This window comes from Protopterus annectens, chromosome 11.part0 (genome assembly GCF_019279795.1).
Source record: "Protopterus annectens isolate FY-2018-M chromosome 11.part0, PAN1.0, whole genome shotgun sequence".
NCBI classification, from domain to species: Eukaryota; Metazoa; Chordata; order Ceratodontiformes; family Protopteridae; genus Protopterus; species Protopterus annectens.
The window spans coordinates 403,466,664-403,490,448 of record NC_056745.1 but is presented as its reverse complement, the minus strand read 5'-3'; the positions used below and the strand labels follow the sequence as shown (position 1 = coordinate 403,490,448).

General features: G+C 44.6%; 1 protein-coding gene across 3 annotated transcripts in view; it reads left to right on the top strand.

Moving 5' to 3' along the window:
- Positions 1–23,785, top strand: part of SCYL2 (SCY1 like pseudokinase 2) — a 1,725,360-nt gene that overhangs the window by 1,277,727 nt on the left and 423,848 nt on the right. For all 3 annotated transcript variants that reach the window (XM_044087896.1, XM_044087898.1, XM_044087897.1), the window contains one exon: positions 18,797–18,929. In XM_044087896.1, coding sequence (XP_043943831.1) covers positions 18,797–18,929 — 133 coding nt within the window. The remainder of the gene's footprint in view (positions 1–18,796; positions 18,930–23,785) is intronic.

Sequence of the window (23,785 nt, the reverse complement as noted above, 5' to 3'; positions counted from 1 at the left end):
AAAGAAGTGACAGACTGCTACAGAAGACAAATTTTTCAATCTTTTGCTCACTGCTATATTATCAGTTTATTACCTTCATTCACTTTCTTAAAATGTAAAATATTTCCTTTATAAATTATTGCAATTCTTTGTGTAAATAGTATACCCAACATATTTATAAAACACACAGACTTGTACTTGCACACACATGCACATACAAAAACACATTTACACACACAGAAGTACTGAAGTCAAGAGTATGATGAACCTTTTAGGAAGACTGTGTCTCCTGACACTGTGCTTCAGTTTCTGTGTGGCTTGCATTTTTGAGCAGCAGTAAGAAGTATGAAACGCTAATGACTGACATTACTGATTTATTGTAGTCCTTGCTCAGATCCTTACCAGAAATTTTACAAGGGACAAACGAAGTATGAGACAAAATCAGGGATATCTTACAGAAATCACAGATAATTAGGAGGCATGTTTTCTGTGTGTCAGACTTTTTGCTGTAAGCCAACAGTCATGGTGCCCAAACTGCATCTCTGTTTGACAGCAAAAAGAAGCCAGTAAGATGCAGATACAGGTGGGACCAATTGCACACATTTCCTTTAATTTTTTTAGATTGCAAAACACAAATTCAATTATTGTGGCAAAAAGTTAAGAAATTAGCTTGTTTTATTGAAATCAAGCTCATTTCCTTATTTTTTGTAACTGCAATTGAATGTTTTTTTTTCCAGCTGACAAGCTAACCAAGGTCATAGTCTATGAGACTGAAACGTATGGGCCGGAGGGAACGTGCCTTGTGGTTCTTGCTTTTTCAACCCTGTTTTTATAGTCAAATAACTGTTTTCCTCTGCCTCGACCCCGCTTCCGTGCAACCAGTTTAAGCAGCAAGGAAAAAAAATGGAAAGGGGTTCTAAAATTTGAGGATAGTTTTCCAAGTTAGAGTGACTAACTGCCAGCTCAGCCCCCCCCAGCAACTTCTTTATGTCCTGTCAGACTTCACCTTCCATGTTGGCATCACATCATCTCAGACAGTTGGGTACTAAGTTTAATTTAACAAGGGTACTTTTGACAGTGGGAATACCTCCTTCCTTTCCAGGGGATTCCAATCTCTTGCCAGGGGACCTAGATTGTTGTATTTCCTCCCATTCTGCACTAGGTGCTGTCTCAGGAGGTAGTAGAACCAGTGCCTCTGAATCTCCTAGACAAAGATTATTATTCAAGGATTTTCTAGTACCCAAACCAGATGAATCCTGGAACCCACTACTGGAGCTTTCTACTCTAAATCTCCATGTCAGGATTCCTAAAGTTCAGAATGCTATCACTTCAAAATCTTGTACCTTTTATCGCAAGTCTAGCTTTTATTATGTAGCTGGATCTAAAGGATGCCTATCACCACTTTCCTGTTGGCAAGCAGTCCAGGTTTTTAAGATGTGTTGCTTCTGTCTTACATTACTATTTCCCTGTTTTACACTTTGTGCTGTCTACTGCACCAAGTGTATTCACAAAATACCAAGCTCAAGTCATTTCCTACAACTCAAGACACACTTTTTTCACCCATATTTGGACAATCGTCTTATCTTTGCAGACTCTCTTTCCATCTGACAAAAATCTTTAATAACTATGTAGGAACTTCTACTCAGTCTGGAATATCAAGTCATTTTGCAGAAGTCTTCTCCCATCTCATCTCTTTTTCCAGTTTGTGCAAATCTTTTGGTTTTCTAATATCGTGACGGGAATGGACCCCATTCCTAAGTCAGAGTACGATTAAAGTTCATGAAATTTGGTGTCAGCCAAAAGTGCTATTTGCAGCACCTGCAATGTGCCCAGTAATGACGACTACTGCAATTCATACAGGGTTACATGTATTGGTAACATTATTTAAGTACGAGTGTAGACTCTCTTTCCAAGACCCGTTGCGCCTGCCATTATTGGAACTGTCTAGGTATCTTTCTTCCAGATTGCTCTCATTTCTGCTTGCAGATCCTGATATTTTATGACTGTGTCTGTGTACACAAGACACTATAGTCAATGGGTGTGACGATTTCAGTGATCAGTTTTGCTTTTGTCTTCATGGACCACTATATCCAGTTTTCTAACATTTATCTTTTGAACTGTTGGTAATGGGTGATCCCATGTAATGTAAACTTCATCATTTTCTGTGATGTTTTGTGGCTGATGTTTCCAGTGTTTTTTAGCCACTTTAGTTCTGTAATGTTTGCACAATTCCCAGTGCAACAGTCTTGCCACATTATTATGCATTTCAGTATGCAGTCCATCTGCCATTAGTATGTCACAACCAGCAATGAGGTGTGCCACTGTTTCCGGTTTGGTTTTACAAAACCTACATTTGTCTGTTTCTCCCACATATTCAATAGAATTTGCAAACCAGCATATACGTAGCCCTCTATCTTGGGCTGCCAATAATAAGCTTTCATCTCTTGGTTTGAATTTGCCTCTCCTTAACCATTCCTGTGTTTATTCCTGATCAACATGAGGTTCTTCCAGAAATTTTCTATACTTGCAACTATATTTATGCATTTTCCACATTTCTTGCCTTCTTATCTAGTCCTTCACCTTATATTCTTTGTTTTGTTTTTTTGGCACCTTCAGTTGCTGCCTGATTTTTATCTACTTCTGGTTTGATTTCCATTCCTTCTTGACGCCGATATGCTTCTGCTAGATTAAGCAGGGAAGTCATCTTAGATTTATTCTCATGTTTCAAAACTTTCACTGTTTGGGTCTTGTGAGGTCAGCAGATATGTGTGGACTCTCACAATTGCAGATCTGTACATGTAATCAGTTTCAAGGAGGCCCACCCTCCTCCGGAATGGGGAGTATATATTCTTGGTATGCACTGATTATTATAAATCATTTGGTGAGCATGAAGCATCCTTCTTGTTTTCCTGTCTAATCTATCCAACATGTTTTGGGGCCAGTCAATCACTCCAAAACTGTAAGTTAGAACAGGAAGAGCAAATTGGTTTATAGCTTGGATTTTGTTCCTGGATGTCAGTGCTGTTTTCAGGATTAAAGTCTTCTAAAATATTCCATACTAAGTTTTATTCACATTTGTTCATGTTTTATTGTTGATCTTTCATCAGTTCCCAAATATTTATACACTCCCTCTTTCCCAAGTTCTTTTGCATCACATTTTTGTCCCAAACTGATGTTTTCCTGGTGCTGCAGATGTTCATTGTGTTACCCTGCTGCAGTCATCACACTTGGGTTATCCTGCCGTCAGGCGGTCCCGCAATCGGCCCGAATTCCAAAGTCTTGGTCCGGCGTCGGTTGCTGTCGCTTCTTCCCTAATGTCAGAGCACCAGGGGTATATCAGAGGCATCCGACGCCATTTTCTTCAGTCTTTCTTGACACGCGGTGCCCGAAGCAGAAGCAGTTTGCAAGTGCCGGTCGGCCGACACCTGAGATTTTCGAATCGAGTTTCAGTCCGAAGTCTTCAAAGCTAAGTACCCCATTGGAGAGCCTTTTCTTGCCTCAGTCCGATGTCAGAAAAAGTTAACAATTGCATTTCTTGTGGGAAGCAAATACCTCATAAGGACTTTCATTCTTTTTGTATACCTTGCCTAGGCCCAGACCACAACGTCACTGGTTGTCGGTTTTGTGCTAGGTTCAATAAGCGAACTATAAAATGACGCTTTGATTTCGCATGACACTACTTTGGTAGAAAATTTAATTACACTATGCCGTCGGACCAACCGACTACCGGTGTGCATTAAAAACGCAAAGATAAAGACAGGCAGCTTAGATCCAAGCCAGACTCCGAGGCCTTGGCTGGGCCGGTCACCGGTTCTCCGGTTTTCAGTGAGGCGCCTATGCAGCCCCTGGCTACTGCTGAATTGGATCCCCAGATCACTTAGGATCCCCCAGCAGAGAGTTCTAGGCCGATGCAGCCATTTTCTTTAAGCCCTACCGACGACATTGCAGTAGGGGAAGCCGGTGCTGTAGAAACACCTTCGGTTTCTGTAGGTGTCTTCAGACCGACTACTTTCACCATAAAATCTTATGCCAAGCTTAAGACTCCTCTAAAACCAAAAAAGCCTACACTTCAGTCCCCAGGTCAAGGCCCTATGCCTAAGAAACAGATGCTTAAAATGGCTGAAGATTTGATTTCTTTGATCAGGGGTCCCCCTCCCCCCCCCCGACAAAAGACCTAGACAAGAGGAGGATTATGCCTCCTCTGTTCAAGTGTCTGTTTCCTCAGGCTCCTCTGAGCAACAGAATTACTCCTTTCCCCCTTATGAAGATTCTGATGCTGAAGACTCCATTCCCTCAGCTTCTCCCCCTGAAGATTATTCCTTTGGGGAAACCTTACATACCATGAGGGAACATTTCCACTGGGAAGGTCAGGACTACTCCGACTCAAAGAAAAGGCTCAGAGAGTTTTTTTTACCCCCCCCCCAGCACAGACCACTTGCTACCCCCCCAGTTTTGGACATTGTGGAATTGTGGATGATGTTTTCTTAGAATCTAGTCTAAATCCAGATTCTCTGCCTCCTGCTCCAGCCAAACCAGATAGATACTATAGAGTGCCTGACTCACACAAATTCCTTTACAAAAGCCCTGTTGCTGATCCAGAGACAATCTTCCAGGCTCCCAAAGGGGCTAAGGCTTCTATGGCTAAAAATCCTGTACCCTCAGAAAGGGACTCCAGAGCACTAGATAGGTGGGGGAAGAAGGTTTACACCTCAGCTACTCTAGCAATGAGAGCACTAAATTGTCAATTTCACATGCTTAAATACCAGCAATCCCTAATGTCTCAAATAAAACAAAAGATGGGCACGCACCCTCAACAGTCTGAATTCAAGGAAATGCAAGATCTGTTGCATGCAGCTGAACAGGTGGGCAAACATACTTTACAATGTGGTTTTGATGCCTTGGAAGCTTCCTCTAGAGCAGCTGTTACTGGGTCTGTTATACGTAGGCATGCTTGGTTAAAGGAACAATCTCTGCCTGATCATGTTAAAGCAAAGTTACTGGATGCACCCTTACAGCAGGATGTCTTATTTGGGGTTAAAGCAGAGGAGGTTTTAAAGAAAATGGAGGATAAGGCAAAATCTATGCAGACGGTCAAAGATTTCTTACAGGTACAGCCCCACGCTTCAGCAGAAATTGGCCAACAAAAAATTGGTCCTTTCCATCTTCTGACAGACCACAGAGGGTAAATACAGGCCCAAGGGGCAGAGGACAAGCACAAATCCCTTACAAACCTCGCCAATGGGGCACTGCAACACAGAAGGGAGGAGAAGACAGGTCCCAAACTACTAGAAGGCAAACACAATGACTTAAACCTCAAACTGCCAAGCAAATCTCTCTTGGCAGCTCCCTTGGGAGGAAAATTAGCACTTTTTGCAGACAACTGGCGCATCGTCACAAAGGACAAATGGGTCCTAGACATTATCTCACACGGATACAGATTCCATTTCCACACCTTGCCAAGGATAAAAGGAATGCCAAACCTGCCACAAAATCAATGGGCAGAGGCACAAAAACAAATTACAGCTCTCATGGACATGAGAGCCATTCAACTGGTACCTACACAGGAGCAAGGCCAAGGATTTTACTCAAAGCTCTTTCTAGTCCCCAGAAAGGACAATGCTTGGAGACCCATTTTGGACCTTTCAATTTTAAATACCTTCTTGCAAGTACCCAAATTCAAGATGCTAACACTACAGCAGCTTCTTCCCATGTTGGGCAAGAAAGCTTGGCTAGTAACATTGGACTTCAAGGAGGCATACCTGCATGTCACTATCAGACAGAATTGCAGAAGATACCTCCATTTCATTGCAGGTTCAACCCATTACCAATTCTCTGCACTGCCCTTTGGCTTATCTACTGCACCCAGGCTCTTCACAAAATGCCTGGCACCAGTAATTGCATACTGCAGACAGAGAAGAATTAAAATATACCCATACCTGGACGACTGTCTCATCCAAGCAGAAAGCAAGGACATTCTCTTACAACACCTGGCTTTTATAAAACATCTTCTGAGTTGCCTAGGGTACACAGTAAACGAAAAGAAATCGAAACTAGTGCCCTCACAAAATATGACATTCCTGGGTGCCAGCTTGAATACAAAGGCCCAGATGGCTTATCTGACGCCAGACAAACAACTACAATTAACTCAATACTTCAGAACAATGGCAACAAAGACCCAACTCCCTGCAAGAAAAATTCTGCAGGCCTTGGGCTTCATGGCATCTTGCATACTACTAATACCATTTGCAAAACTGCATATGAGGAAATTACAATGGTACCTAAAAAGCCTATGGACTCAACACAGCCACAGCTTGGAAACAATGATACCTCTCATTCCCTGCCTTCAACAGGAGTTTCTATGGTGGTCACAGGCATGTCACCTCAACAAGGGTCAGCCTTTCACCCTACTCCCAGCCAGGCAAACTATGACAACAGATGCATCGGACTATGCCTGGGGGGGGCACACATGGCAGGACAGTGCGTTCAAGGCATATGGACTGCAGATCAAAGGAATCTGCATATCAATCAAAAAGAAATGCTAGCTGTACAAAATGCTCTGACAGCCTTCAAGGACCTCTTACATCCAGGACAGCTTATCATAAGGACAGACAACACCACAGTAATGTGGTACATAAATAAACAAGGGGGTACACACTCCTACCCTCTATGCAGGCAAGCAATGACCTTGTGGAACACAGCACAGGCTTACCAAGTTCAATTACAAGCTCAATTCCTGCCAGGAAAAAAGAACACATTGGCAGACGACCTAAGCAGAAACATCATGGATCCCCACGAGTGGAAACTGGATCCACAAGTATTCGCAATGATAGCTCAAAAATGGGGGCTCCCAGGCATAGACCTGTTTGCCAGCCCTCAAAACTATCAGCTAACAAAATTTTGCACAAGGACTTTTCACCATTAAGCTTGGAAAGTGGACGCACTCTCATTCAGTTGGAAAATGTTAACAGTATATGCCTTTCCTCCATTGCCCCTTCTCACAAAGGTGCTACTGAAAGTCAGGATGGAGAGACCCCGAATGATACTCATTGCCCCAGACTGGCCACGCCAGCACTGGTGCCCACTATTAAGGAATATGGCCCAGGGCCCACCATGGATTCTACTACAAATTACCCACCTGCTCACACAGCAAGACAATCGGATTCTACACAGCCAGCTCAAAACCTTAAACTTGGCTGCATGGCAAATCACCTAAGCAACCAGCCAGCTCCTCTCTCACAAGCTGTTATAGATGTTATTCTGGAGGCCAGGAGGCCCAGCACCAGGAAAGCCTACTCAGACAAATGGAAAAGGTTTTGCGCCTGAAACCAAGCTAAAGGCCAAAATACCCTTCAGCCTGACATACCTCAGATTCTGCAATATTTAACTGAGATGTTACACAAAGGGCTTTCTTTTTCATCTATTAAAATCCACGCCTCAGCTATTTCTGCTCACTACAACACGGATCCTCCATTATTTTCACATCCACTCCTAAGGCACTTTCTCAGAGGGGCCAAAAACATTAGGCCTCCCAGGAGAGCACCAACACTGGAAAAACTCACGCTACCTCCTTTTGAGCCAGCTTTCTCAGCTGACTTAAAGTTTATATCATGGAAGACTGCCCTGCTGCTAGCAATTACTTCAGCTAGAAGAGTTTCAGAGCTTCGGGCACTAATGGCAGTAGAGTCTTTCCTCATTTTTCATCAAGACAGAGTTTCTCTACGAACTAACCCCTCCTTTATGCCTAAGGTGGTATCCAGTGTGGCTATAAATCAAATCATCCATTTACCCACCTTCTTTACAAATCCACAGAACAAAGGAGAAAGACTCTTGCATTCCTTGGACATTCACAGGCAGCTACGTTACTACTTGGATAAAACTAAGGTTTTCAGAAAATCTGACCAGCTTTTTGTATCCTATGCTACAGCATCACAAGGAAAGGCTATCTCAAAACAGACCATTTCCAAATGGATAGGACATTGCATACGTTTTTGCTACACCCACCATGGAAAACCAGTTCCTGCTACCATAAGGCCCCACTCTACCAGGGCAGCAGCTACATCTACAGCCTTCCGCAGGGGGGTGCCAACCAAGGATATTCTGGAAGCTGCAACTTGGAGTTCAGTACACACCTTCACCAAACATTACCACTTACCACTTTACTCTAAGACTAGAGCTGGCTTCGCCACTGCAGTTTTGCAGGGCCTCCTAGCCTCCTCTAACCCTCTTTGACTCCACTTCCCATCCTTAGCTTTGGGATTCTATCCAAGTGTGATGACTGCAGCAGGGTAACACGATGAACATATAGTACAGTTTTGTACCTACCATAAATGTAGATGTTCGAGTGTATACCCTGCTGCAGTCCAGGTTACCCTCCCTCCCATCCCGTCTGAACTAGCTGAACTTATCTCTACCACTCTATTCTATACTACCTCTGTGGTGTATTTGCTTGTGCCTAAGGGTTTTGTTTTATTTTTCCATATAGCTATATGTATGTATATATATATATATATATATATATATATATATATATATATATATATTTTTTTTTTTTTTGCCTACCTGTTAGGGGCACCTGACATCTGGGGCAAGAAAAACTGAAGAAAATGGCGTCGGATGCCTCTGATATACCCCTGGCGCTCTGACCTCAGGGAAGAAGTGACAGCAACCGACGCCAGACCAAGACTTTGGAATTCGGGCCGACTGCGGGACTGCCTGAAGTCAGGATAACCCAAGTGTGATGACTGCAGCAGGGTATACACTCGAACATTTACATTTATGGTAGGTACAAAACTGTACTTTTTCCTGCTTTAAAGGTTGCTTTTGCACATTTATCAAAACCAAATGACATTCTTATATCCTTTGAAAAAGTTTTGACGACTTGCAGTTGTACTTTCAGTTCCTCATTTGATGAGCTGTACAGTTTTAAATCATCGACGAGAAGTCTTTACACTTTGTTGTTTTCTAGGAGCCAAATTATAGCCATGGCGTAAGCTGTTAAGTAGACAGCTTAATGGGTTAAGGGCAAGGCAGAATAGCAGCGATGACAGAGTCACCCTGGAATATGCCTCTTTGAATTTTTATCCCTGGGATAATAATTTGTCCTTTATCATGGTTTAATTGCAAAGTGGTCTGCCACCGTTTCATAGCAACTGTAATGTAGTCAATCAGTGTAGGGTGTGTCTTATACATTTTTAAGCACTTTTTTATCCATGATTGTGGGATACTATCAAATGCTTTTTTTGTAGTCAGTCCATGCCATACTTAGATTATTCCTCTTTTTACAGTTCTCCGCTATGACTTTAAACAGATGATCATTTGTTCCATATGACTTTCTTTTATTGCTCTTTCATTCTGCTGCCATAATCGAGTTTTCTTCTAAATGACCATAAACTTTGTCGGCATCAATTCCCATGTATAGTTTATACTTAATTGGAAGGCAAGTTATTGGCCTATAATTTTTAGGGTAGCTTGTTCACTCTTAAGTAGGAGCATTGTTTTTCCCATTGTTAGCCAGGTTGTTGTCTGTTCAGGGTGCATATATAAATAGATGTTAAGTTGTCAATCTCGCCTTCATTCTTGCTGGATGGGTTCGGAGCCGATCCTCGGCTCCGACTCGGCACTTGCTTTAGCTTGAGAACTCCTTTTACCAGCTCGAGGCAACCCTATATCCCATGATGCAAGGTGGAACTACCTCAGATCTCGTTTGCCGCTTAGCGAAAGAGGTCTCCTTTGCCAGCTGAGGTAAGTAATTTTCTTGTCAAAAGAGAAAAAGCTTAGTTAGGGTTTTATTCCCCCTTGTTTCCATTTTTTATAGTCTGTAGTGTGTTACAGCCTACCCTATTCCCTTATATTTCAAAACGTTTTATTTCCTTTAGTATAAAAGTTTAGTTAGGCCTAAACCCCATTGGTTAATCCCTACCTGTGTGTTGTGTGTTAGGGGATTAATTGTGTGTGTTTGTTGGGGTTTGTGTGTGACTTCCTCCTAGGGTTATGTCAAAGGAAGGCAAGGTCTCAGGCTTCAAGAAGTGTGACTCGTGCTGTCAGAAAATGTCTCTGACAGACGGTCACACTTCTTGTGTTTACTGCCTGGGGCCTTTGCACCTGCAGGACTCCTGTGCTTTGTGTCACTCTTTTAGCCAGAGAGTCCTGCAGGAACGGAGGAATAAGCTAATCCTCCGTGGCTTACTTAAGCCAGAAGGTTCTCCCTCTAAAACAGGGTCTGGGAAACCTTCTAAGCTACCGGCTCAGGCTTCAGTATCTAAGCCTCCTCCGGTGGCTCCGCCGCCGGAGCCGAGATCGGCCCGCTGGAACTGATCTATCTGCTTCAAAGTAGTGGGTTCGGCACCGACTGGTTCCGACACCGTCTACTGTGGCCTTGTCGGCTCCGCTGGAGCCGACACCTTATCCAGCATCGGAGCCGAGAAACCTTCGCTCCATCTGGAATTCAGGGACTTCGGCTCCGATGACTTCGGCCCCGAAGAGATCTCGGTCCCCTTCGTTGCAGAGTATCCACTCGCTTCGGGTCTCCTCTTTGTCGGAGCGGAGCCATCGGAGCCGATCTTCGAGATCTTCCAGGCTGTCTGACCACGACTTAGAGAGGGTGGGAAGCAGGCTGTTGAAGTCGCAGGCACTGGCCCAAATGCTCCATAGCCCGTCTCAACAGACTTCGCTATTGTCTCACCCTTGAACTTCCTCCTCCGACTCCACACCAGAGTTCGGAGCCGGAGCTTCGGGACAGCGACTGTTTCGGCCGAGCCGATACATCCTTCGGCTCTGTCGCCTCGGCTCCGATCTCCTCCTTGAGGCCTTCCTTGGAGGGATCCGGTCGCCGGGTTTCTTGTCGGCCCGAGGGGCTAGTGGCATCGGACCCTTGTCCGACCCCGCCTCCCTCTCGGGCTTCGGCTTTGGTAAGCTCGGCACCGACATCGGCCTCGAGCCTTCCTCTCAGTGGAGCCGGGAATTCCTGTATCCTCGGATCGGGATATTCCGCCTCCCGGGAGGGAGCCTTTGAGGTGATGAGGAGTGTCCTGGCCTCTGAGCCAGGTCAACGGTCCATCCCTCTAGCTCCTCCCTCTTCAGTGCCTGTAGACGCCTCTTGCCAGCCTCTTGCTCTCAGGCCCAGGGATCCATCGCCCCAGGTTTCCCCATTGGGAATTTCCTCCTCTTCCGTGGTTTCTCCTGATCCTGCAGGTGAACCCCCTCGGAAGAGGACGTGTAAGAGGAAACACACAGACTCCCCCGAGTCTACTACATTGGATACTGACTTAGATGAGTCGGAGGGTTCCCCACGATCCCTCTGAGGATGTCTCCTTTTCAGACATCCTTGAGCTCCTCAAACAGAGGGGGAATTGGCCATCCATTGATCCCTCCGAGGATGAGTCGGTATACCTGGAGGCTTTTGGATCCCGACCCTCCACCTCCTGGGTGTCTCCGCCTTCGACCCACTTATGCAGGTAGTGGCTCGAAGGCGGACGGCTCCAGATTCTGTGGAACCTGTCCCCAGGAGACCATCCAAATTTATCACGGCCCCACGGACAAACAGTTTCTTTCCAAGGCGTCTCTGTGGATGCTATGGTGGTGGCAGCGGCCACTAAGAAGGAACTGGCGGATCCTTCAGTACCTGTCCATCCTCCTAACAAGGATTCTAGGACCATGGACAGGTATGGAAAGCGGATGTTTTCTTCAGCGACCTTTGCTATGCTCGCTGAACTACCTTTGTCACTTCACCAGGCTTCAAAGAGATATTCTCAAGGAACTGGGTGAAGGGGTCCAGGATCCTTCTGCTGCTGGGGCTCAAGAAAAGATTGCCTCACAGCTAGCAATCCTGAATTCCCTATCCAACTCCTCCATGCGGCTCATATCCTATGCGGCCGATGGAGCGAGCAGGGCCGCAGGCACAGGAGTTGCTCGTAGACGCCAAGCCTGGATGCGGCTTTGTAATTTTGCGGACCCCTTTAAGGCGTCCTTCACCAATACCCCCTTTGATGGTTCGGCTTTGTTCGGACCTCAGGTGAAGGATACCTTGACCAGGTGTGAGCAGGACGGTAAAACTCTTTCTGCCGTTGGAGTCCATTTTTCCACTCCGTCTAGACCATATCCCAAGGGTCAGAAAGGGGGGAAGATGTGGTTCCACAAAGCCCAAGGAGCTACACCGGACACACGTGGTCAGTTTACCCCCAGAGGCAGAGGGGGTAACAACAATAGACGCCGCCCTAGAGGCAGGGGGAGTCCTCAGAACCAGGGCAACAGGGAGTCTCTTCCTGAGAAGCCCTTTCAGCATCCCTGAGGTGTTGCCCGACTGTCCACCCTTGGAGGCAGTCGGGGGAAGGATTTCGCTGTACCCAGTAGCCTGGCAATCCCTATCACAAGATATGTGGGTACAGTCGATCATATCCGAGGGTTACAAAATCTCCTTCAAAGGTATCCTGACCTCAACAATCCCTTCCAGACATCTCACCCGGTCAAAGGGATTTGGCAGAACAGGAGGTTTCAAAGCTCCTAGAAAAAAGAGCCGTCCAGACTGTGCCGGCAGACCAGGTAGGATCCGGCGTCTACTGAGATTCTTTTGGTCCCCAAAAGGACGGGAGATTGGAGACCAATATTAGACCTGAGCAGTCTAAACAGATTTGTCAAGAAGGTAAGATTCCGGATGGTCACGCTTCAGTCCATTCTGCCCTTTCTGGGCAAGGACAACTGGATGTGCTCTATAGACCTTCAAGACGCGTACTATCACATAAAGGTTCACAGGTGCTCCAGAAGGTTTCTCCGCTTTCGGCTAGGGACCAGTCATTACCAATTCAGAGCCCTGCCCTTTGGCCTCACTTCAGCCCCCAGAGTGTTCACCAAATGCATGGCAGTGGTCACAGCTCATCTGAGACGTCAAGGATTCCAGGTGTTTCCTTATTTGGACGACTGGCTCCTCTCCGCCACCACCAGGTGTCAGCTTCTCCAGACCAGAGACTACACTCTACAGCTTTGCAGGAGTTTGGGAATTTCAGTAAATTTCGAAAAATCTTCTCTGCTGCCTTGCCAATCTATCACCTTTATAGGCGCAGAATTAAACACCGTCAAAATGTTAGCCAGACTAAAAGATCAAAGAATTCTGGACGTCCAAAAATTCGTTCGGATTTTATTGCAGAGCAACAAGGTCAAAGCCAGATTTATACTGAAGGTTCTAGGTCTTATGGCTGCGGCCATTGTTCTACTACCACTGGCTCGCTTCCACATGCGTCTTCTGCAGTGGATGCTATTCACGCAGTGGTCGTACCACAGTCTCCCGATGAGGCACGAAATCTTAGTCACACAGTCGTGCAGAACTCATCTGAATTGGTGGATATCTTCCCCTCTTCTTCATCAGGCCGACCTTTGTTTCCCTCCTCCAGTTGCCACAGTCACTACGGATGCCTCTCTGATCGGGTGGGGGCATTATCAGGGCAGGATGGTCCACGGACGTGGCAACCCATAGAATACCATCTGCACATAAATGTCCTGGAGATGAGAGCGGTGCTTTTAACGTTGCAGGCCCTCAACGACTTTCTTCCCACGGGGACTATTGCAGTACAAACGGACAACATGTCCGTGGTCTGGTACATCAACAAGCAGGGCGGGACCAGGTCCTATCCATTGTGTCGAGAAGCTCTCAGACTTTGGCAATGGGCAATCTCCTCTCATCGGTTTCTGATAGCAACGCACATCCCCGGCAGGTCCAACCTCTTGGCGGACAGGCTGAGCAGATCCATTCTGATGCCTCACGAGTGGTCTCTCAATCAATCTGTAGTGGATCAGATTTTTCTGCAGTGGGGCACTCCTTGTTGCGATCTTTTTGCTACTCCTCAAAACAACAAGTGCCCGATTATTTCACCCTCTTTCCCCTTCCAGGCCAACCCCTGAGAGACTCTCTGACCCAGGATTGGCCCCGGGGACTTCTGTACCCTTTTCCTCCTTTTCCCTTCATTCCACATGTCATTCAGAAAGCCACCGCTTTGAGAGCCAAGTTGATTCTCATTGCCCCTTATTGGCCTCGACAAATTTGGTTTCCGCCTCTGCATCGTCACCTTCTGGTGCAGCCCTGGCATCTGGACCCAGTTCCGGATCTCTTGATCCACCAGTCGGGTCAGCAGCACCGGGCCATTCATTCTCTCAACCTCACTGCTTGGTTGCTCCACTTCCTTCCCTAGCCAGGCTTCCGATGATCTCTGACTCCGTCAGAGACATCTTAGTGTCTTCCTTAAAGTCATCCACTAGGACTGTTTATGCTAGCAAGTGGCGACGTTTTCTATTTGGGCAAATTCCAGGAATATTGATCCCTTTACTGCTCCTGTACATTCTGTTTTAGATTTCCTGGCGGAGGTTTTTCATTCAGGATCCTCGTCATCTACAGTTAAAGTACAACTGGCTGCTTTTTCCAAGTATCATGTTGGCTTGCATGACAATAACATTATGTCTCATAGATTATGCAAGGCCTTTCTGAGAGGAGTTTTCTCCTAAAGCCGCCTATAAAGCATCCTCCTCCGCAATGGGATCTAAACTTAATGTTGGCATCCTTGATACTACCTCCTTCGAACCGCCTGCTTCATGTTCTTTGAAGTTATTGACCTGAAAACTATATTCTTACTGGCTGTCACTTCAGCAAGAAGGGTTTCCGAGATTCAAGCTCTCTGCATTCGTTCCCCTTACTTGGTTTTTCATAAGGACAGGGTATCATTAAGAACGAACCCTTCCTTTCTCCCCAAAGTTGTGTCTCAAACCAATATTAACCAATCTATAGATCTACCAGTCTTCTTCCCAAACTATTCCGACAGAGCTGAACAGAAGCTTCATTTTTTGGATGTCCATCGTCAGCTCAGGTACTATTTGCATAGAACTAAACAATTCAGAAAATCGGACCAATTATTTGTCTCCTATGCAGAAAACAGGATAGGTCTTCCAGTTTCTAAAGTGACCTTATCCAGATGGTTGACTTCCACCATTTCCTTTGTGTACTCTCTCAGAGGCAAGCAGCTATCTTCTAAACCAAAAGCAGCACACTCAACCAGGAGTCTATCCACTTCTGCAGCCTTTCAGGATAGACTACCCATTGATACTATTTGTGCAGCAGTTACTTGGGCCACACCTCATACCTTTGTCTCTCATTACAAGTTGGACTTGGCCTCCAGAGATAGGGCCAGTTTTGGTTCCACAGTTCTCAAGAGTCTGTTCCATTGAGCCACCCGGGATACAGGTGCTAGGACGCTGTCCCATCCAGCAAGAATGAAGGCGAGATTGACAACTTAACATTTAGAAGTTATGTACCTACCATAACGCTCCATGTTAGTTGTCTTCTCGCCTTCTTTCTTGGCCCCTCCCTCCTACCCCCTGGCCTGGACAGATCTTGAAGAGTTCCTATCAGGTTGTTTCCTCCTGAGCCTTCATATGAGGACTCTTTTTATGAACTTGTTTTCCTAATTATGTTAGGTTAGTCCTTAGCAGGGTAGGTTAGCTGCCAAACGAGAGCTGAGGTAGTTCCGCCTTGCATCATGGGATATAGGGTTGCCTTGAGCTGGTAAAAGGAGTTCTCAAGCTAAAGCAAGTGCCGAGTCGGAGCCGAGGATCGGCTCCGAACCCATCCAGCAAGAAAGAAGGCGAGAGAAGACAACTAACCTGGAACGTTATGGTAGGTACATAACTTCTAATTCTTACTCATGGCTAAGTCTTTGTGCAAAGATGTTAACACTTTTAACTTTGTATGGTTTTCCTGGTGTGTTTGCAGGACTCGACCTTAGAAAAAAACGTTCTCCCTCCAGACAAAGTAGAAATGTTCCAACAGCTTTCCCTGAATTTTTTTTCAGGTTAAACCAAGTGTTTGCAAGGGAGTTTCTCAGGATTTTGAGTGTGTGACATTGATGGTCATCATACTGCCCTTTGCCAGACTACATGAGAAAAATACATTAGTACCTTGGATCAGTCTGGAGTCAGCATTTATACCCTTTGAGTATTTATATTTTACTTCTGGAATTTGTAAAGGGAGATTGGATGGTGGGTAGGCCAGGTCTCTCATTTTTACCCTTTCAGCCATCTATACAGTCAGTAATCTCAGTTGCTTCAGACCTGGTGTGTGGTGCGGTGTTTAAAGGGGTAAAAGTGCAACATCTGTGGTATCCTTTAGATAGTCAGAAGCACATAAATGTTAGTGTCAGGAAGATGTTCACTGTTATCAGTGCTTTGAAGGCTTTGAATCATCTCTGGTCACTTTGTCCTCTTCTAGTCCACACAGACAATGCCACAGTGATGTCATACATAAACAAGAGGAGTACCAGATCCCGCCATCTTTGCAGACTGGCATCAATGGCCTGGGAAGTAGAAATTCAACTCAGTCTGACTCTTCAGGCTTTATACATTCCATCAGAGCAAGACCTTATTGCAGACAAGTGCATCAGGACCATAGAAGGACCCCATGCATGAAATCTTCATCTTCAGTTAGAGCTTTTTGCCTCCTTTCAGAACAGACATCTACAGATGTTCTGCTCCAAGACTCCTTGCAGTCAAGCAGGCCTGAAAGACAGAAGCTTTTTCATTCCCGTAGGCAGGAATGTTCCTGAATGACTTTCCATTGATTACCAGATTCTTCTGAAGATCCAGAAGCACACTGCAAAAATTATGATGACTTCCTTCTGGCCAGTGCAACAGTGATTCTTCCTTCTTTTCAGTCTGGCGAAGAGCGAGTAGCACAAGCTTCCCCCCAGACTGGCTTTATTCACACAAGTGTGGAAGTTTAATATATATATACCCATTCTATAAACGCTGTCTGCCTGGATGATAGATTTTCAATGCCTTTCTGGCACCATTTTTTTTTTTTTTTGGAAGACATGCAGCAGATGCTTATGAGGTGAGAAACGTGCTACTAGGAAATCATATGTGTAATTAGAAAATATTTTTTAATTGGTGCCAGTTTAAGAATCATGATCCTAGTCAGATCCTGTTGCCTGTGGTTGTTGATTAATGTGAAGTTGCTTAATCTCGCCTTCATTCTTACTGATGAATTTGGGAGACGATCATCTGCTCCAATTCGGCCAAATAGCAAAGCTCGAGGTCTCAAACAGCTCGAGACCAAAGCCTTATCCCACAATGCACCACTACATTTCCCAGATCTAGTTTGCCGCTGCAACTGATCAGGTGTCCTCTACAGCTCTTTGCCGTTGGAGAGATAAGTTTGTGATTTTCAGAAAAAATTTTCAAAAAAGTTTATTTGTGCATTGTTAGTTAGATTACTATATTGTGCTGTTTTCTTTTTATCCGTTTTTTGGATTTTTCGTAGTTAGCGGATAACTTATTCTCTTTTCTAGTTGGGCTTGGCCCTGTTTTTTTCTGATTCATCTCTATCCCAAGCCAAGTTAGGCTTTGCAGTTTTTGGTGCAATTTTTTGTTTGTTAGCCAGTTAGGCTTTTGGCTGTTTTTTCGGCTGATTTGTTTTCCTTAGCCTATAGGGCTTCTATTACAGTTTAAAGTTAGCTGCCTTCATATACTTTACCGGTTAGGCTTACTTTTGGTTTTTGTGATTGTTGTGTGGTTACTCTTTAATATGTCAGAGAAGGCTAAATCTGGTTTTAAGAGATGCCCAAAATGTAACCAGAAGATGTCCATTACAGATGGGCACTCTACATGTGTGTACTGTTTGGGTGAGGTGCATTTACAAGAGGTCTGTGCTATTTGTCATGGGTTTAGTTCCAGGGTTCTAGCTGAAATGAAGCGCAAGTTAGTGGAGCAGGAGTTAATCAAGTCGGCCTTTCAATCCGACCTGGATTCAGCTCCCGGTCAACCAAAATCCTCTTCTCCAGCCTCTTCATCTGGTTTGGCTCCGAAGGGCTCTTCGGTGTTGAAAACTACAAAAATTGCTACGGTCTCGGCTCCAGTGTCATCGGAACCGACCGTTTAATTTGCTGGTAGGAGCTGGTCCCCAGTCTTAGAACCAGTATCTCTTACTTTGAGGTCCCCGATTCTGGGGTCACTGGCTCCATCGGTGGTCTCCTCTCGGGCTTCCAGACTTTCGGATTCGGACGTGGACCGAGTTAAGTCAACCGTACCTCATTTTTCACAGAGACAGAATTTCTTTGAGAACAAATCCTACCTTTTTGCTTAGTCATCTCGGAGTTTACTTTGACAGACTGTTAATCTCTTAATTTTCTTTACTAAACCAGAGAATTTTTCACTTACAGGATGTACAGTTTAAGCCAGATTGTTAATCTCCCAGTTTTCATTCTTGAACCTAAAACAAAGAAGAAAGGATCCATCACACTGTAGATGTCCACATGTAGCTCAGGTACTATCTAAACAAAACTTAGTCCTTCAGGAAAGCTGATCAGCTGTTTCTCTCATATGAAGTAAATGTATATTACCAACATCTAGAGGTAGTCTGATATTCTGTAGCTTATTCTTTTGAATTCTAGGTCTAGAGAGCTATATGTAAATTCCATCATCGTTTGTTATAAATATGGGAAAAATGCAGCATCTACTCTGTTTCCAGATCTTGTATTGCACTCTGGATAGGTAGGTTATTTTACATACATATGCAGTAGCCAACCTTACCTCCCTGGAGAACATTTCAGTTATTGCTCAGAAAATTTAACGTAGCCAGTGTGTCACAGAAATGTGTCTTTTCTGCAAGCCCGTTTACTCTGAAGGTAGATACTCTTAAATCATCTACTGATATGGTGAGTACCTTGTAAAACTGTACTTGCTAAAATTAAGTGAAATAATATTACTTATTATGTGAATGATACTGTCAGTAGGGGGGTTTATTGTAAATCAGTACCAGAAGCTAATGTCTCTTCATGTCCAACAGGTACGTGTCAACTCACTGGTTTGTTTGGGAAAGATTTTGGAATACCTAGATAAATGGTATGTCCTAGATGAAATCCTTCCATTTCTACACCAAATACCATCCAGGGAGCCAGCAGTGCTTATGGGAATTTTAGGTACTCATATTCACATTTTTAATAATATTGTTATTTGTAATTGTACAAAAAAAAAGTAGAGCGAGAGAAAGAGAAGCATGCGATGGATGACAGAAAACAACTTGGTTCTATCACTTTTCTTTAAACCCAAACCTGTTGACATATATTAGGTGTCCCTATGCTACCTCTACTTCAGTTGTGAGCCAGCCATTCACTTTACCATGTTGCTGCAGGCAGTATTGCTATGTAAAATGCCGATCTTGATAATTGAACTGTATTTAAGTATCTGTTTGCAACTGTAGATGGATCTTGCTGTTTCATTGGCTGCATTATATTTGCCTGCATTAACATTGCATCACAAACATCACAGTGCACTTAGAGAATATCTCTGTTTTCTGTGCAGTTTGCATACTGTGCCACTTTGATTTTGATGGTCCAAACTTTTATAATCTGGTTTTAGGCACTGGATGCAGACATGGAAGTTTAGATGTGTTGAACTAGTAGTGCAGTTCAGTTGCTTTGATTTCAGCAGTGGAATGTTAGCAGTTGGAGTGGAAACAATTTTTTTCCTCTGTGGTGGTTATCCTTTCTTCATGCTGGTACAGATGTGAAATTCGTGTATTTAAGTAATTAGGGGTTGCCTTCTTGCAAAAAAAAAAAAAACACTTGCTTGTTTTCATTTGATTATAGTTGAAGTGTTGATGGTGTGGGATGGGATTATTGCTTATGCAGTGTTCTCTCATATATTCACTGCAGACATGGACAACCGAGAAGTTACTTAGTTGCTGTCATCATGATTTGCCTTTAGTGTAACTTTCTCCATGGAAAAATCTGATAATCTCACTTCTGGAGTGTGATGAATTCTGTAAACTTGGCTGCTTGAATTCATGGATTCTAATGGCCTAACAGATGGACAGCAGCCCAGCTTCATAAAACAGTTGTCTTGCCAGTTCATTTTGATACATTCCTAATAACAGACTAGTTGAGGCAGATGAGAGAACCTCAGTGAATATGGCATACTTTGTTCTTGAAGGGCCTTTATTGCCTTGTCACATGTAGAACTGGAGAGGAAATTATAGAAGACGGAGGTGGGATACAAGTTGAATAGTGATCTAGCTTGAGTGAGAAGTACTGTAGAATGTAAGATCTTTTATTTAGGGAACTGGAACCCAATAGCTGTGCATCACCAGGTTGGGGATGACAAACTGGTATTTGGTAGTCCTAGTCAAAAATTATCATATGACTCAGACTGGCAAAGCTGTAGTGAAAGGAGCATGATTCTGAGACTTTTTCTGATGTGAATTGGGTAGAAAAATAGTTTTACAACTCTGCACAATGTCCTGAATGAAGTCACTGTTACAGTATTCCTGACATATGGGTTGTCGCAGCTGATGGTCCGACTCTACCAAAGTTTTACCTTCCCTAGGTTGTATGTCCCACGCATGACCTGAGCTTGTATGCATTGGGTATATAGACGTAAGTATGAGAGTGGTTCCTTAGACTGTCTCGCCATCAGCATGAATACAGATCATGCATCTGTTGAACTGTTGGCCATTTGGTTGTTGGTACCTTTACTTTGACCGTTTATCCAGATTAAGTGCCCTATTGGGAAACCTTCATTTTTTTCTTACTCTAGTTTGTCAAAAGTTGTTCGATGTCAGCTAGGAGGGGTAAGTGTGAGTGTGGTAGACAGATTCTGTAGAAGGACTTGCATAGCAAGTGTCTTTTTTGCCTAGGCCTAGAACATGAGTACAAATCTTGTTCAGTCTGTCAGTTGCTCATTCCCAAAACCCTTAGGTCGAGACTTTCCACTTTCAGCACCTTTCTAAAAACCCAGCGTCTTAAACTGTTGGCCCAATCCAAGATGGTTGATTCTTCATCTTTGGGCATCCCTCTGCAGCTTAAGAAAAACCTGGAGAGGCCTCTAATGGATCCACAGTCCAACATTTTTGAACTAAACATACCCATTTAGGTTGCAGAACACTCAGTACATCAGGCTGCTTCTCAGTTGCCCATTACTGAGACCTCATTGAAGGCCGGTATGGCATTGGAGGCCTTGCAGACTGCTGATATGTCTGAGGAACTGTGCCTCATCATTTCAAGGGACTGCACAGCAACCCTAAAATTTTAGTTAAGGAAGAGATCCAAGCTCTGTAACAGAAGTCAGACAGGGGTTCTGAACCTCAGTGTCTCATCCAGGTGGATGTCACACTTAAAAAGAGAACAACAGAAAACTAGGCATGTGCCTGTCCATCAGCAGCTAAAAGGAGTGGATAGACTTCTCACAGGGGTTATTCAAAGCTATTATGTTTTTGAAACCTTCCTTCTTTGAGTATCAGCAATGACAGGCCACACCTCAGAAACCTACCCTGGTTTCGTCCTCTTCTGATGTAGAACAGGACTGTGACTTTGACCGTTCTCCGGACTATTCCTCTTAGCTGCATTCTCCAAAACAAATCTCTTCCTATGACAAAGACAACCTCTCACTGGATTCCCCTATTGGGGGAGCTTCCTTTGGGGAGACTATACAGAACATGAAAAATCACTTTGAATTGCGATCCACTCAGACCTCTGATGTTCAGAAGAAGTATTACACCCAGTTCGAGATGGGTATTCCTGTGCTTTTGCTATTTCCTGCCCAGTCCTTGAGGCATTCCAGGACAGTTTTCAGTCCACTTCTTCTGTACTTTATTATCGACCACCAGCTCCTAAAAGACCAGACAGGTTTTACAAGGTGCCTGATTATCTAAAATATTTATACAGTAATTCAGTGGCAGATCCCTCTGCAGTATCCCTGTCTTCAGGGAAGTCCTCTAAGCTTCTGCCCAGCACAATGGACAAAGATGGTAGGGCTGTGGATCAGCGAGGTAAGAAGATTTTACACCTTTGCCTTTAAGGCAATTAACTACCAGACTCAAATGACAAAGTACTTGATCTCTGTACTGTATTCCTTAAACAAAGTTATACTGGATCCTCCTGCAGCAAAGTCTAAATATCAAATGCATAACTTACTGTCATAGACCACTCAAATTGCCAGACACTGTGCAGTTACGATGCTGTAGATGCTTCTTCTAGGTTAGCTGCCACTGGATCTGTTATTTGCAGATATGCATAGGTTCACAGTCAGCCTATCCCTGGGGATTTCAAATAAAAAAATTTTAGACTCTCTCTCCAAGACAAAGGTAAGACCATGAAGGATTGCAGACAGATTCATCTCTTCTCAGTTCCTAGATGCCATATGAACTACTCATCTAAATCTACCTCCTTCATTAGAAGGGATCCCAGGACAGCTCAGAAACAAAGGCAAATCCATAGGAAAAGGTGCTGTGGGAGACCACATAGGGAACCTTCAGCGGGGAGGCCTCTGTTTGGAAGCAAAAATCTGTGACGACCTCTGCAGCATCCCCTCCCCAGTCCCATTACTTTTTCTGTCCCAAAGATTGTCGGTCTCCCTGGCCAGGTGGGAAGATATTACCACAGACAAATGGATCAAATGGCCTTAAGGCGTCACACCTGGATGCGGCTTTGCAATTTTGCGGACCCCTTCAAGGCGTCCTTCACAAACTCCCCTTTTGATGGCTCGGCATTGTTCGGGCCTCAAGTGAAAGAGACCTTGACCAGCTGCGAGCAAGATGGCAAAACTCTTTCTGCTGTAGGAGTCCGTTTCTCCACCCCTTCTAGACCATACCCTAAGGGTCAAAAGGGTGGAAAAATGTGGTTCTGCAAATCTCAGGGAGTCACGCCTGATGCAAGAGGTCAGTTTCCCCCTAGAGGCAGAGGGGGTAACAACAACAGACACCGCCCAAGAGGCAGAGGGGATCCGTAGAATCAGGGTAGCAGAGAGCCTCTCTCTGACAAACCCTTCCAGCATCCCTGAGGTGTTGCCCGACTGTCCACCTTCGGAGGCAGTCGGGGGAAGATTGTCGCTGTACCCACAAGCCTGGCTCTCTCTTACTCAAGATAAATGGGTACAGTCGATCATATCAAAGGGCTACAAAATTCCTTTTATCCAAACCCCAACTCAGAGAAAGGGGCTCCTTCCAGACGTTCCAGCCAGTCTGAGGGAACAAGCAGGGTTGAAAATATCAAAACTACTAACAGAGAGAGCCATCCAACCAGTCTCAGCAGACCAACTAGGATCCGGAGTCTACTCAAAGTTCTTTTTGGTACCAAAAAAAACAGGGGACTGGAGGCCAATATTGGATCTCAGCAAACTAAACAAGTTTGTAAAAAAAAATGAAATTCCGGATGGTCACGCTACAGTCCATTCTACCTCTTTTGAGCAAGGACAACTGGATGTGCTCAGTAGACTTTCAGGATGCGTACTATCACATAAAAATTCACAGGCGATCCAGAAGGTTTCTCCACTTTCGGCTGGGGGCCAGTCATTACCAATTCAGAGCCCTGCCCTTTGGTCTCACTATAGCCCCCAGAGTGTTCAAATGTATGGCAGCGGTTACGGCTCACCTGAGACGTCAAGGATTCCAGGTGTTTCCATATCTAGACAACTGGCTCCTCACTGCCACCACCAGGCGTCAACTTCTTCAGGCCAGGGATTACACCATTCACATTTGCAAGGAGCTAGGTATTTCCATAAATTTCGAAAAGTCTGCTTTGTCGCCTTGTCAGTCTATTACCTTTATAGGCACCAACTTGGACACCGTGCAGATCTCAGCAAGGCTAACAGAGCAAAGGGTCTTAGATATTCAAAATCATGTCCATCTCCTTCTTCAGATCAACAAAATTCAGGCCAGGTATGTTCTGAAAGTATTAGGTCTCATGGCAGCTGCCATCACACTCCTTCCTCTTGCCCGTTTTCACATGCGTCTCCTTCAGTGGATGCTTTTTGCCCAGTGGTCTTTCCAACAACTCCGTAT